This window comes from Pieris napi, chromosome 9, assembly GCF_905475465.1.
Source record: "Pieris napi chromosome 9, ilPieNapi1.2, whole genome shotgun sequence".
In the NCBI taxonomy this organism is placed as follows: Eukaryota; Metazoa; Arthropoda; class Insecta; order Lepidoptera; family Pieridae; genus Pieris; species Pieris napi.
Genome location: NC_062242.1, coordinates 12144038 through 12160356, shown reverse-complemented (window position 1 = coordinate 12160356; position 16319 = coordinate 12144038). Strand labels below are relative to the sequence as shown.

The 16319-nt window shown below is 34.1% G+C and overlaps 1 protein-coding gene across 1 annotated transcript in view; it reads left to right on the top strand.

Moving 5' to 3' along the window:
• Window positions 1–15576, top strand: part of LOC125052218 (ALK tyrosine kinase receptor) — a 38225-nt gene extending 22649 nt beyond the window's left edge. Inside the window, exons 14-30 of the mRNA XM_047652898.1 lie at window positions 802–981; window positions 2756–2901; window positions 3653–3764; window positions 4515–4616; window positions 5319–5377; window positions 7254–7411; window positions 8639–8854; window positions 9115–9282; window positions 9769–9963; window positions 10450–10568; window positions 11356–11462; window positions 11784–11873; window positions 12919–12980; window positions 13819–13913; window positions 14120–14249; window positions 14335–14479; window positions 14556–15576. Coding sequence (XP_047508854.1) covers window positions 802–981; window positions 2756–2901; window positions 3653–3764; window positions 4515–4616; window positions 5319–5377; window positions 7254–7411; window positions 8639–8854; window positions 9115–9282; window positions 9769–9963; window positions 10450–10568; window positions 11356–11462; window positions 11784–11873; window positions 12919–12980; window positions 13819–13913; window positions 14120–14249; window positions 14335–14479; window positions 14556–15317 — 2846 coding nt within the window. The 3' untranslated portion in view covers window positions 15318–15576. The remainder of the gene's footprint in view (window positions 1–801; window positions 982–2755; window positions 2902–3652; window positions 3765–4514; window positions 4617–5318; window positions 5378–7253; window positions 7412–8638; window positions 8855–9114; window positions 9283–9768; window positions 9964–10449; window positions 10569–11355; window positions 11463–11783; window positions 11874–12918; window positions 12981–13818; window positions 13914–14119; window positions 14250–14334; window positions 14480–14555) is intronic.
• Window positions 15577–16319: the final 743 nt, after the last annotated feature.

The following is a 16319-nucleotide window of genomic DNA, read 5'->3' as shown; positions in this document are numbered from 1 at the left end:
TTCTATGTTATACAAAAAGTCTAGAGATCTAGAGCTCTGTCGTGTCTAATAAATCGATGAACGTCGGATGCACGCACGAAAAAGCATGACTCATAGTATTGTCTTTGATTAACATAACTCTTATTGCACATTTAAAGAAAAACGCTTTTTACCGGATTAAAGTTATGTATTATTATAAATTTACAACTATTTGACATAATTTTAAATTTATCAGACGGCCTAAAATTGTCAAACACCTGGGATCCAATAATATCCAAATTAAAATCTCAAAAAGAAAAACAATCCGCGAAAATAGAGGACACCGTGAGCCATTTTTGCCAAAACCCTCCATCTTTAAGTCGATACCAACTCCGGGGAAATAAATACAGATAATGCAACTTTCTCTGCAGCTGTGATACTTTTTGACATTCAACATCTTTTGTCTTCAGTCACCGTGACCACGCACGCTGTAAAGCACGCGAAACGTCGGATAAATTTAAAATTATGTCAAATAGTTGTAAATTTATAATAATACATAACTTTAATCCGGTAAAAAGCGTTTTTCTTTAAAAGCATGACTCATTGTCCAGTTACGCTCGTTGTCCCGTTACGCTTGTTGTCCCTTTACGCTCATGTACGCTTGCGCCGCATCTCTCTTCTAGCCGAAGACTTAAGTATGCAATCATTTCATCACTGTTTTATTATGACGTTGTCACGTTAAACTATCGTCCGTAAACCAACTTACCATTTTTTAAATTAAAACATGTTTTCTAACAGTATCCAGGTTTCCGTAAGCCCTTTTTTATTCGAATTATTCTGCAGGTGCTGGAGGAGGCTGGCTCAGCCGCCGTGGACCGATCACACCGGGTTTCGAGCTCGTTCGTGGATCATCATTGCAAGAAGGCGGCATTGGCGGCCTCGCATGCTATGGGAAAGCTCATGGGGGCTTTGGCGGAGGAGGAGGGGGCTGTTTGAGGGGAGGGGGTGGAGGTGGATGGGCTGGTAAGCTTTGAAAATAAATAGACTTAAAATATATTAGCGATAGTTTGATTTCAAAGTTTTATTTATTTATTAGGGATTGTCATAATTTATGTACTTTTTGTGTTATTTAATGTGTTTTTTTATATTTGCTCTCAAACATACATATTAAACTGAGGACAAACAAAGAAATATGAAAATATGTTAACGACAACTTTCTCACAATCGAGTAGCCTCCAATATCGCAGCAAACTCTTGAGGGGACTCTTTATATAGAGGTCGTATGGATCTGCTAAGCATCTGCGAATATACAATGTATATACATAAATACCAATTAGGTATTATTGGAAACCCTGACAATCTGTTAACAGGACTATACGATGAGCACAAATGTGTGACAGGCTTTTGTGACAGATGCTTTTCTTAGCGCGAGTAGACTCTGAAGTTTCTTCTTTCTTAATTTTTATTGTATCACGGTGCCTCTCCAAGTGAGCTGTCACTAGGAGAAGGAAATGGATATTTCTTTATTTATGTGTTCATACTACATATATTTCTGAATCTCTTACAAAAGCACTGTCCCCGACATAAAAAGGCAAATCGTTTAGGCAAAATCTAGAAGAAAAGAGAAATTGGTATCAAAACAAAAAATAAGACTGATACGGGCTCTATTATTCCCTATCTTCCTATATGGAGTAAAATTATCCCTTTGAGATGTGGTGCTGGAGGCGAATGCTATGAATGCGAAATGCACCAATACATCAATCCTAACTGAGCATATACGGACTCCCCTGTCTACCATATGCCGACGACGAATTATATATATATAATTCGTCAATATCGTTATTTCGTTCGGATGTCAAGGCAAAATAAGTACAAAATACCATCCGTATCACCTCGACGTCCGTCGTTCCACAACTAAGCGTTTTCTAAGGCAGGAAAACGCTTTTTTTGGAACGCGCTTTTGTGGAACCAGCTGCTCACTGAAGTATTTCCGAACCAATTCGACTTAGGGTCCTTCAATAAGGAGCGTATCAATTCTTGAAAGGCCGACTACGCTCTTGCGAGCCTTCTGGCAATGTGAATGTCCATGGGCGGCGGTATCATTTAACATCAGGTAAGCCTCTTGCCCGTTTGCCTCCTATTACATTAAACAATCTTATTTCGGTCATACAATGCGCAGAGGCGATGAGAACTTGGAGAAAGTGATCATGGTTGGTAACAGAAGGCAAAAGATCAGGTGGCCGTTCACCAACCAGATGGGCCGATCAATTGAAAGACTCATCGTCCTCAAAACTGTACACTGTCATAAGAGAGGCGCTGGACAGAAACCGGTGGAACAGATTGGCCGCTCCAGACACTTTCTTGCTGACCACGACGCTCAAATGTGAGCTACCGACTGAAGAGAGAGTATATTATGTTAAAAAACTGGCATATATTTTTAAAATGTTGCAAAATCGTTTTTTAAATAAAATTTTGATCAATTTTATAATATCAACTAGCAAACTCGGCGAACTCCGTTTCGCCACCAGATGGCTTCGTTTTATTTAACATTTCGTTTGGTGATCCCGCTTTTCCGTTGAAATTTTTCCTGAATTTTCTTTGCTATAAACCTCACGGAGCCCGAGACCTTTCCAACGAATGCAAAACCGTGGAAATCGGTTCGTGCGTTCTGGAGTTATAGCGTCAGGAAGGAAAACCCGACTTATTTTTATATAGTAGATATATGTTGATTACGTAAGCAAAAATCATATACAAATAACATAAAACTTAATATTTTTACTTTTGCAATTTTCAATAGGTGGCAGCACCCATGACGGCGTGGGTCAACACGGCGAAGGTGGTTGGTCATACATAGACAACGCTAGAGCTATCAAAGATTACAGCTCAGCTGGTGTCGCTCTACGGACTGGGCCTGGAGAGGTCCTCATTATCCCTGCTATACATGTGAGTTTAAACATCTTCCTTTAAAGTAGAATCTTATTAACCGCTAAATCAAATTTGATGGTATCTATTTATATTGTATAAATAAACGATATTTTTAGCCAGACATACGTTTACAATATCTCAATTTTAATATACAAAATTATTAAAAAATTAATTCATATAAATATATCCTTTACATAAAAATCAGATACAAAATATTCATTAAGAAATATTGATCAGTTATGTTTAATACAACCAAATAATACGGAAAACTTAATATACTGTATTAAAAACACAAATATTTAATAAATTGCCATAAAGTTTAAAAGAAATAAAACCTTTTTACAAAATTAAAAAACTTTTAATAGTACACATAATTAACAATATACCTATAAAATCTCTAAATTTTCTCACTAAGTGAATGTAATGCTGTGAGAAATAAAGTATTGTCATAAAGCTTTTGAAATACCAAAAAGGGTAATAAACATACCCTTTACGATTTATTTAAGTTTTCGAATTCCTAGGTTTGTCCATACGATCAGAAACAGCTATATTAAGAAAACCCTAGAAGTTTTATCAAAATCGGTTCGTTAGTTTTTGAGATATCCACGTATGGCTGTGCGTCATCGGATTCATCTGCATGGTCACTTTTCTCTGCGTGTTATAAAGGTTTTATATTGGATAAAATAAATTACCATATGTAATAAATTATGTCGTATTTTTTTTAATCATTATTAATGTCCAAGTGATTGTAACAACAAAATGTTGTCAGGCCTGTGGCTGCAATTACCGATGCGTGGCAATGAACGAGTATAGAAGTGACGTGAAGTGCTACTGCCCTGCCTCGTGGTCTACGGACAGCAGTGATCCAACTAAGTGCATACGTGAGTATTTTCTAAACAACTCAACGTTTAATATGTAAAATATATCTAATAGGCAAGTAGGTGATCAGATGTTTCCTTCACTGTTAGAGAGTGGTGGTGCACAGTTGAGATCGAACCGAGCTCGCTGAAGCCACTAGGCCAACACAACTTTTACTTTAATCTGAATGTTTATAACTTTCAAGAAAAGAGCGTACCAATTCTTGTCTCTGCTTCTGGCATTGAGTGTCCATGGGCGGCGGGCGGTATCACTTAAAATCGTGCCTCAGCCCGTTTGCCCTGTTCTATAGATAAAACCCCAAAAATCTAAATATGTTAGACAAAATTACTTTTAAATTCATTTGTTTGGTAACTTTTACTTTTAAGTTTATTGCATGTATGGCTATTGGCTATCTTTTTAATGTGATTATTTTAAGAACGACTACAATGTTATGTTAAACTAAAGTATTATTCTAATGTAAGTGATATTTTTTGTCTTTTTTGAGAAATAAAGTCTTTAAACCTAAAATCATGGTTATATTTTTATGTACATCGAACTCATAGATTAAACCGCTTTGAGTATTAAAAGACAGAATTTAATAGGATTTGTGCAGGAAGAATGGTGTTCCTTTGGTCTTAAAAGTAGTGTTTGGACTGATCAGTGAATAAACTGAGATGTATACATCCTTAGCGGTGGAAATAACTTTATTTTGATATATTTTAAAAAAAAACAAATTTCTACAAGTGTTTACATAATTTAACTTTGTTTTGCAGTTGAGGAAGCATGGTCCCAAGGCTGGTGGATCCTCGTCATCGTGCTGTGCGTCATCGGTTTCGTCTGCATGGTCACTGTACCCTGCGTCTGTTTACACTTGTGTAAGTTATTTTCTACCTTTGACTCTTTTCTCACTTTGAAGTTTATAGGTCTGAATTTGTTTTATTAGTTTAACCGAATTTACAAAACAAATCTACCCTCAATTAAAAAAAAAAAAGATTTTGAGTATAGGCATAGGCTACCTATACTTAGGTGTCTAAAGCTTTATATTGAATAAAATACATAATAATCGTAATATATATTTATTTCTTTTTTTATATGTATTTATAATATAAAAAATATAAAGCAGGGGACACAATTTTTATGAAACAAATTTTTTTTTTAGAAAAATGATAGGTAGTGATTTTTCATCGAATTTCTTCTTATTATAGTGCCATCTCCTTGCGAAGGTTGGCGATTATCATGGCTAGTTTAATTTTGGATGCCACGCTTCTAAACAATGACTTGGTGCTTTGACCAAACCATTGTCTTAAGTTTTTCAAACAGGCCAGGTCTCCTTCTACCTGCCACTTTGCCTTGTATGATTAGTTGAAGACGTATTTTTTGGAGTTACGTAAAACGTGTCCGAAATACTCAAGTTTCCTTTCCTTAACCGTCGTAAGCACTTTGTTCTTCTGCAATCTGTCCAGCGTGGTTGTATTTCGTATGCGGTCTGTCAAAGACATTTTAAGCATACGTCGATAAACCCAGATATCAAACGCTTCCAGTCATCGTATTTATAAAATGTTATTACATGTTCACAGATAATAAGTATCAGCGAAAGAAAGAAGCAGAGTTACGCCAAAAGAGACTCCTTGAACAGGTATAACACAAATTTCAATATTTTTTTTATACTTGAAAAAAGTCTGGGCCTCAGATTTCTGTATATTTCTTTGTTAAGATATAGGAATATACAAATAGGTGATCAGCCTTTTGGGCCTCCTTTTATACTTATGTACGCGCGTAAGAAGTTATACTTATTTGGCATTATTAAAAATAGTTTTTGATTGCATGCAAATAATTAATTACAATTAAATAATCAAAGACTGGAAAAGGAGTCATTATAGTCAACAAAGTTCAGTTTACATTTGAAAAATTAAATAAAAAAATATTTATTATTATTCTCTTACATTAAGTGTAACATAAATTATATTATTATTAGAATGTTGTTTTAAAATTATGTCCAATGCCGTAGCATCTTCCGTGGGCAACTTCATTCTGTTAATTTTGTGTAACGGTGCGCGCGCATCGTAAAATTTCACTCTCATCAATTTTTCATAACGCGCCTAAAGAAGTATAACTTCAAAAACGCCAGTGCCACTAATATAGTCTAGTCGACAAGTTGAAAATGGAAAATGGAACAAAAATTTTTTTTTAATTTTAAATAAAAGTAATATTCATGATAATCAAAAAATTAAAAAAAAAAAATTTCTATACTTTGTTATATATGGTTGTTTTTGTTAATTTTAGAAGTTTTAGAAAAAAATAAACAAAAGTTGAATATTTGTTTATAACAAATTGGTAAGTTAATAAACAATAGAATTGTTGATTAAAAAAAATTTTTTTTCTGTTACTTTATAGAAGACTGTCAATTATGATTTTTAGAAAAGAAAAATTTCTTAACTAATTATTTAAACAATAGAAAATTAAAAAAAACGATTATAAACAATTAAAAATTGTTATTAAGGAAAAAATTTTTTTTTAAAAATCATAAAATTTTTAATGTAATAAAGTTGTGTTAATTTTTTTTTTTAAATATTGATTTAATCAATTTGTTTAAAAAAAATTTATCAAAAAATGGCGGCAATTTTTTTTTTGCAAATTAATAAATATCTTGTATTAATAAAAAAACGATTATATGATGATTTAGAAAAAAAAAGTTTTTTTTAACATCATTACATGGATTTTTAAGTTTTTGTTTAAGTAAAAAAATTGTTATAAACAAAGTATAAATATTTTTTTAACTTTTATGGCACGATCTTGTTAAGTATGTATGTAAGAAAGGCTCTACGAAGCGAAATATTTTTACGACCATTATTTAAACATTTTTTTTCACTTACAATTAAGACGGTCGTTCGAGAAAATTTCGTTAGTTAACAATTATTTAACTTGTTGAAAAATTAACTTTAAGTAAAATTTTCAACGGGAATAAATTCATTATAGTGTTCAGAACACACCATAATTTTTTCAAATTTAAAAAAAAATATTCAATACCTTAAATAAATTAATTAATGTGCTGTAGTCGCTTTTGACGCCACGCGCGAATCCTAAAAATGTCACCCGCAGACCTATTTTCAGCGTTAAATTAACATTATAAATAATGGAGATAGAGTTCTGGGAGTCTGGAGTTTTTTATTGGAAATTTCCTCCTCTTTCAGAATCTTTATTTGAAATTTCTTAAATATTAATAGTTTATTAAATATTGGCAAAAAACTAAATGCCATTTTTTTTTTCTTCTTTAATGGTCTATAACTTTTGCAATTTTTTATGTGCTAATACACGCTTTTAGCACATTTTTCTAGACGTCATTCCGGATCCAATGAGCTATCGCACATAATTTATTAAGAGCAGTATCTCTATTTTGTTCCATTTTCAACTTGTCGACTAGACTAATAGACAAGTGGGTGAACACTGAACAACCTTCTGGGCCTCTTCTACTTTACATAAAAAAGAAATTAAATATTTTAAAATTTCCATAGGAAGTTCAACTACACAGATTACGCAATGCCCCCGGGGCAGGTGAAAATGCCCTGGGCATGGCCTTCAACCCTCACTATGGAAGCGAAAGCTTTTTCCCCACGGGCATCGACGTTAAGGGGCTGCCACAGGTCGCCCGGGAATCACTTAAATTAGTAAAGTAAGTCTTTTGATTCTCGGACCAATTTAAAAAAATATTTTATATAATCTCATTCGGTAATATTCTAATTATTATTATTATTATTTTTTTTTTTTTTTAAAGACAATTCACACCAATTGACCTAGTCCCATGCTAAGCTGGTGAAGCTTGTGTTATGGTTACTAGGCAACGGATATACATACATATTATATCTATAATATATCTATCTAGATAGACATATAAATACATATTTAAACACCCAAGACCTAAGCACAACACCAAATGCTCATCACATCGATGTTCGTCTCAGCCGGGGATCGAACCCGGGACCCATGGACCCATGCAGTCAAGGGTACTAACCACTAGACCAATGAGTCGTCTATAATTATGAAATGAAATACAGACTTTTATTGGCATATTTTATAAACTTCTTTAAGAAAATTAAAAAATTAAATTAGCATTATTCTCCTAACAAAACAATGCTTTAAAATATTTTTTTTCATTATTAAAGTACAATGTGTCCCGACCAAGGAGGTTTCAATTCAATTTAAGTATACATAATCGGTGGTGAGCGCGCTGTTTCCGAACCGACCAATAACAGACTTTTTCCATGTGCGCTATTTCGTACATACGAATTTGAGTAATATTTTGTTGGATAAAACTTTAGTAGCAAAAGTGTCAACCAACACCGACACCGACCCTCAACATCACAATGCTCTACTGAATAGTGAATACTCAATCAGTCCCGCGTTCCCTGTACGCACTGTCCAAAATCAAGATGGCGCCTCGAGGCATTTGCTCTGCTCCGATTGGTCGTAACAATATTCGTACTTTTATTCGTTAAGTAATGATTTCAAACTATGAATAAATTATGATTCTTTAAAGTAAGAGAAGGAATCTTAATTATTAACCAAAGCAACAATAAAATCAACGGAAATTGATTCAATCAGAACATTTCCTGATAATAATATAAAAATCACTAGGTACTCAGATCTATTACGCTTGGTTTCATATCTAATCTTACGAATGGTTTATTCTATGAAAAAAATAGCATCACTACAAAAATTTGTTATTAATACAGGATCGTCGACGAAGTATGTTGGAGCAATGTTTTTTTTTTTAAACAGGGCAAACGGGCTGGAGGCTCATCTGACGTTAAGTGATATCGCCCATGGACACTCCCATTGTCAGAGAGCTCGGAAGTTCGTTTCCGAATGTACAGTTATAAACTAAAAACTAAATTTCCAGGGCGTTAGGCCAAGGTGCTTTCGGTGAAGTGTACCAAGGTCTCTACAAACACCAACCAGGGGACACAGTAGAAATGCCCGTTGCTGTAAAAACCCTGCCAGAACTGTCCACTAGCCAGGCGGAGTCCGAATTCCTCATGGAGGCAGCCATCATGGCCAAATTCAACCATCCGAACATTGTTCATATTATTGGTGTCTGTTTTGATCGTCATCCCAGGTGAGATATGTCCCCCGAAAAAGTGGGAGCTTGTAGTTTATTGTTTATCAGAATGCCAAATCATAAAATGACTGCTTCACGACTGATTTGAGAGCGAGCGCCGATGCGAAAACCCCTGTGTGAGTTCGAAAAGTGAGTTACAGAATCGAAGGGCTGTAACGATCTCGCAAGATTTTTTAAAAGATTTTACCCAAATTCAGTGTATTAGTAAAGTGATGTAAGACTATCTTCCATATATTTAATAAGAACTATTTTTGTAGGTTCTTAGTTCTGGAGCTGTTAGGTGGTGGAGATCTGAAGCAGTTCCTTCGGGACAACCGTCCCAAACCCGACAGAGCCAGTGCCCTCACCATGAAAGACCTCATCCTCTGCTCCTCCGACATTTGTAAGGGGTGCAAATACTTGGAATCTCAGAGATTTATACATCGGTATGTGAGAGTTTGTAGTAATATATCATTAGTCATAGACAGAAATACTTTGAGGGAGGCGTTACCCGCTAACCTCAGCGCATGTGTTTAGGTCACGTGACGTGATCTAATTTCCGTAGAATTTCTATAACATTATTTAAAATAATTTTATAAAACAGTAGGTATTAATGATAATTTTAGTCAATTTATATATCTAACGTTGTAGTTTTTGTTAAAGAAAATGTTTTTCTTTAAATCCTTAACTAGAATACTGAGTGACAGGTGCCCCTTAAACATGTGATCGTTTAAATAAAATTTCGTTTGTCGTTCGTTCCTGTGTCGCTACCGTAAAGAATTCTTGTCTAGGGTATAATTTTTGCAAAATTTTGACGACTAAATAAGTCCCCCTATTGTCTATGGGAGCGTTCAAGTATTACGTAACGAATTTTGGGAGGGGACCCCCCCTTATGTAAAATGTTACGCGTTATTGTTAATATTATTTCACAGGGACATAGCATCTCGAAACTGTCTACTTACATCCCGTGGACCCGGTCGTGTCTGCAAAATTGCAGACTTCGGTATGGCCCGGGATATATACCGAGCTGATTATTACCGGAAAGGGGGGAAGGCAATGCTGCCTATAAAGTGGATGCCTCCAGAGGCCTTTATGGACGGAGTCTTTACACCTAAAACCGATATTTGGTGAGTTGAAATAAATGTGTGCTAGGATTCCATCTTTCTTTAAAGCAGGGCCGGATTTAGGGGACTCCACAAAAGAGGAGAGGAGAGAATTCTAGAAAACACCTTTTTTTAATATTTTTATGTTTGTTAAATACTAAAAACTCGATTGAATTGACTCGAAAATTAATAATTAATCGGGGCAACAAAGGAGTGGAGGCAGGGGACCCCGATGCCACCAGACCTCTAAATTCTGCCATGCCTTAAAGGCCATGCTTTTTGTGCCTGACACAAATTGTTGATTGGGTCTTACGTGGGCTAGCTTTGACCAAAACGCGTTCTACGGAAAGGAGGGACAAATGGAATAATGGGATGCCTGGGGTATCGAAAGGGTACACGAAACTTAAATTTAGATAGAAGGTTCGGGCTTTTTAGAAAAAAAAATATTAGATAAGGTAGGCAAGAAGTGAAAATATACATAACTTAATTAAAATTTGTTAAATGTTTTAGGTCCTTTGGAGTTTTACTCTGGGAGATATTTGCACTCGGCGTGATGCCATATGCGGGTTGTTGTAACAGAGAAGTGATGCAGCTTGTCTCTGGGGGCGGAAGACTTGATAAACCCTATGGTATGACTGAATTTTTAATATAAAGGAAACTATTATTTCTTTATTGAATGTTACATTCGTACAAATGATACATAAAATGTGACCACCCTCTTAAACAAAACTATCTGAAATTTAAAAAAAAAATAGATAACTATTTACTATATATGTGCTAACTAGTACTAGAATAAAAAAACAGCCTCATTTGAAAGTCACTTTTGTACAAGTGATATATAAAATACATGTGACTACCCTCTTAAACAAAACTATCTGAAATTTAAAAAAAAAAATAGATAACTATTTACTATATATGTGCTAACTAGTACTAGAATAAAAAAACAGCCTCATTTGAAAGTCACTTTTGTACAAGTGATATATAAAATACATGTGACTACCCTCTTAAACAAAACTATCTGAAATTTAAAAAAAAAATAGATAACTATTTACTATATATGTGCTAACTAGTACTAGAATAAAAAAACAGCCTCATTTGAAAGTCACTTTTGTACAAGTGATATATAAAATACATGTGACTACCCTCTTAAACAAAACTATCTGAAATTTAAAAAAAAAATAGATAACTATTTACTATATATGTGCTAACTAGTACTAGAATAAAAAAACAGCCTCATTTGAAAGTCACTTTTGTACAAGTGATATATAAAATACATGTGACTACCCTCTTAAACAAAACTATCTGAAAATGAAAAAAAAATAGATAACTATTTACTACCTATATATTATGTGCTAACTTGTACTGGAATAAAAAAACAGAATCAGGCACATATAAGAATAAAGGCGTTTGTCTCAGGTTGCCACTCTGACATATACCGTTTGATGTGCGAGTGTTGGAACCCAAATCCCGACGAACGGCCAACTTTTGCGCAAATTTATGATCGCCTGCAGAGGTTCTTGCAGGTAAGTCGATTCCCCCCCCCCCCCCCCCCCATTTCTCTGATTTATAAATTTTAATAAAATTCCCAATAGGAATAGGCTAAAGAAATAGTATTCAATTGGGAATTAACCCCAAAAGTGTGCATTAAATTAGGTTTTGTTTTAGTTTATTTGCGTATTTCTCAAAAAACATTATAAAAGTTTATTTTGGATCAAACTGGAGAAAAAAATCTGGAGAATGGTTTTTAAAAGACCGTTAGCGATTAGAACCTGTTTCGTGGTTATACCTATAATCAATCTTATAGCATCCCAAAACATATTTTAACTATATTTTCCCTTGACCAGGATCCAGAAATAACCGACGCACCATTACCAATGATGCGGTCTCTGATACTACACAACGATCGCTACTTTGATAGTCTCAACGGAAAAAGGGTATGTATACAAATGTCTACCCTCATTTTTTTCTATCGATTTCTACCCGCAAAGTTTTTTATGAATAATTTGGGGTGTTTTAACAAGATTCATAAAGCCATCACTACATTTAACGAAAGGTTTAACTAAAAATCTTAACTTCAAATGAGTCATTAGGTTAAACAGAGGATTAAATTAAATCTACTAATTTTATAACAGTGTCTTTTTATTTAAATGTTTTCGCTCTGGCTACTAGAAGCAAGTAATAGTTTTTTTTTTCGATGTTAGTTACCTTGCGTGCTTGTGCCGCATGATATTTGGCTACTAATATTTTAAATTATCGTCCTATCCTCAAACGCGTAGTTTTAGACACCCTGTAGATAGAGATACGTTGAAAGGATCATTGCATGGTTTTCTTAATTCACGGATTTACACCATAATGCATTTCAAAGTATCTCGTTTTTAACGGATTCAAACGTGTTTACTTGCCTAGTAGCTATAGCGGGAATTACCTTCTATAAATCCTTTATTGAGCTTTATAAAAGTTTTTAATTTTTAATTAGACAACCGTTATTAAATCTATAAATAGATAAATAAAATATATAAATAATATAACATTTCTACTATTTTTACCTTCGAGACACACTCAACATTTTGGTTGATCGATTGAATATATCATACTTATTTGCCAAATACTTTTTATAAAGCTTAATTTTTTTGAATGCACGATTAGCCTTTAAGTGAAGATACAGGGTGGTATAGTACATATAATTCTTGTTGTGATCTATGGCCTAACTACAAAAGTTACATAGTTAACTGTTAAGTGCTACTCAATGAAAATATATAGTAAGCGCACTATATACACTACTTTGGATTGTTAGGAATTCTAAGCTTCTTGAATGTTCTACAGAAAATTTAAAACGAAAATTGTTTTCCATTTCTATTCAAGATTTATGTTCTAAATTAACAAATCATATAAAATTAAGTAAGAAATAAGACCATAAAGAAAGACTATAGATCATAAACTTATCCCCCCTGCATACTTCACTAACCGCTGTGTTGGCAGCGCTCGTCAGCGTGTGACTACCTGGTCCCGATGTCACCTCAGGAGCAGACTCCAGACGATAGGTAACGATCGATAAATAATCGTAACCATCTCATTAAAACATGAATAATTACAACAAGAACATAGACGTTCGTAGATCACAGTAAAGCGTTTGATTTACTGATATTCATGCAAGGTGTGGGCTTAAACTATAATAAATAGGTAAAACCATTAGGTAGCAAATCAATAGAGGGGACGAGGAGAGAATTTTAACTTTTCAAGTGAAAATGTTCTTGCTATATATTTACCACCGAACTTTGCAAGCAAGTGTTTACGAGGGAAGAATATTGGGCCCTAAATATTTCTATGTATAAAAATATGCTAGGAACGTGAATGTAAATAATTGCAGATGGTTATGAGTATTTTACAAGTAACTTTTAATATTTCTTTTTCTTATCTTGTAACAGATTAATATAGCACTTCCCTTTCAATTTCGATGTTGTCCAGGTGAAACTAGGTAGTGCGGAGTTATTTTTGTATTTCTTCATTTAGTAAATTTAAGTCTAATTTATGAAAGACAAAAATAGCTCTGTAATTTATATTTAAACCTAAATATTCCCAAACACGCCATTACTAACACACACATTATCATCTCGAATGAAAAAGATTTTGAAGCTTGTTTGTTTGGGAAAACTTAGATTAAAATGCTCCAACGACAGAGCGCGAGAGGCATGCCTAGAGCCCCTTTAAGTCCTTTAACTAACAATATAAAATAAAATCTAGAAATTTAACTACCTATAACTATTGTAAAAATTACAAAATATTATTAGTAAAATGCAGTACCATCAATTTTAGCTTTTTTGAAAGAAAGCTTATTTTGTGTACGCAATTTGTAAAATACATATATATTTCTGTATGTAGCTCAACGGGTCCGTTGGTTCCTCATAGCAAATCGCCAACGGCGACATCCGACAGCCCCAAAATGGAGGCTTCACCATATCCACCTCTACTGAAAGGTATGTACAAAGTTAAATGATGATAAATGATTCTGTTGATCCCGTGATCTTCCTCCATGGATCTTCCTTTTTAAAGTGTATATTTATTGTAGAAAGTCATCTTTAGATCAGACTTTGAACGGCTCAGCAAAATTATATAGTGTTATCCCAGATATTAAATACGCTATATTGGCAGATTTAGGTGAACTGGGAATCTTTTATTTTAGCATCACAAGAATATGGCAACATTCCAATGGCATCCAAGACCGGCGGGACCGGAAGGGGGGAGGCCTTTATTGCTTCCGGCGCCGAGACTCGGACCAGCACAAAGTTTCTGCAGTCTAATTCTACGGACAGGTAACTAATATCAAAGAGGATTGGATTAACTATGCTTTCATTTGCATATTTTTTTAAATAAAAACTTCTGTTATTTTGATTTTAGGTTGCTAAGTTCAATAGAGGGGACGTGCCTGGATGGAGAATCTGAGACAGAGGCAGACGACAAGCCGATCATCTGGGAAACATCATTTATTGAAACAAACAAGCATGCCCTTGAACACAAACCGACCAACGATAATGGACCTACAGTAAGACGTTTTGCTTTTTTTTAAAATAGTAAATATGACTTTAGTGTACAAAATATGAACATTAAAACTTTTTTAGGTTGATAAGCTTATAAGCATAACTCCGACATCGCCAAAACCACCAGAAAATGTACTTACAAAAGCCATAGGAAGCAAAACCCCAGATAAAAATAAAATATTGGAGAAAAAGAAATTAGTTACAGACAAAATTGCCGACAAGAACAAAATAAACTCCGATAAGAATTCGCTCGCTGTTGATAAAAACAAACTCACTGCCGACAAAAACCTGCTCTTACCTGATAAAAACAAAAATACTCTGGCGGTCGACAAGAAATCGGCTCCTATTGCTTCTCCGGATCCGCCGCGAATCAACGCTTGGGTTAAAGACCCTCCAAAAGCAATGGCAAAACCAAAACCGCTCTGCCTAGACGCCGCACAGTTAGAACAAAATTTGAACGCACTTAAAAAGAATAGTGGCTCAGTTAACCTTACAACTATGAATATAGTCCCATCATACATTAACGTTGTGACACCTAATAAGTTATCAGAATCGAAAACCATTCAAATAGACCCCAAGAAAGCTGTAATACATGATCTACCCTTAGAAGATGAAGAAAAGAGCAAATTAAAACAATCAAGTTCGGCAGCTAGTTTATTGAATGGACCCCTCACTGACGTTCCATATGCTGACAGTGACAACACATCATCTAGCTCCGGCAGTATGGCGGGAAATGCCATAAATAAAAGCTGTCCAGACATCAACGTTGTGAATGGTAAAACCAAAATAAAGAAACAGGGTAGCGAAGGTGACAAAGTCGCGGATGTGGAAATCAGCTGTTAAATCCCAAGATGGCCGCTTGACAGCTGCCAATGTCAAGTGTCAGTGTCGCCGTTTTACAGACTATTACAATTTATACTAGTTGTTGTAAATATTGATGTTTAAAATGCGTTTTGATTTCGATGAATATATTTTTGTTAGACGTTGTACAAAATGATTTATTAAGTATAATTTAAGGCTTTCAGATGCTTTTAGTATAAAAATAGTTTAATGCTCATATTTGCTCAATGTTTTGCGTGAGAACAATAAATTTTTCTACGTGTATGTTGTTTTCTTACTGTTTTTAACGAATTGCTTGTAGCATTTTAATGAGTTAGCATAGGTAATTGGTCAAAAGTGGATGTTCTATTAATATCAGTAACTTAACGCACATCGCATAAAATATTAGGAAAAATTTAAATAGGCCAACTTTTTTATCCATTCCTTGTTTTAGATTTGGAAACTTTTTGCACACGTTTAAAGACCAAATAGGAAACTGTCTATTGAGTTGTTATAGGTACAAGGCTTTTTGTGGACACATAATGAGAAATTTTCTACTAAATAGCGAAAAGTTTTCTAATCTCTATAATATCACTGTAACATAGAAAATATGTAGTGCTTAAAATTGTAAATAAAAAGTAATAATTTGTATACCTCCGCCCCGCGACAAAGGCAATTGTCGAGTAGTTTTAAAGTAGTTTAAATGCATGTAAAGGTGTCAAAATGTGTGACTTTTATCTACTATTGAAACTATTGATATCTCTTTCTAATACATTGCAAGATAAACGATTTAAGTTACAGGAAAGAGATAACAGTATGTCATAATTTCACAGATTTATTTGGGCTCAGATTCGTGAAATAATCTAATATACATAATATTTATTGATATATGTATTGAAGTATGTGTTTAACCACAATTGGATGCTTTAATTAAATTTTAAGATAGTGTAAGAGACGTTTAAATTTTTTTTATTTTTTTTTCCGTTCTTAGTAGTGCCAGAGTTTTTGCCTCCAAGCATTTATTTT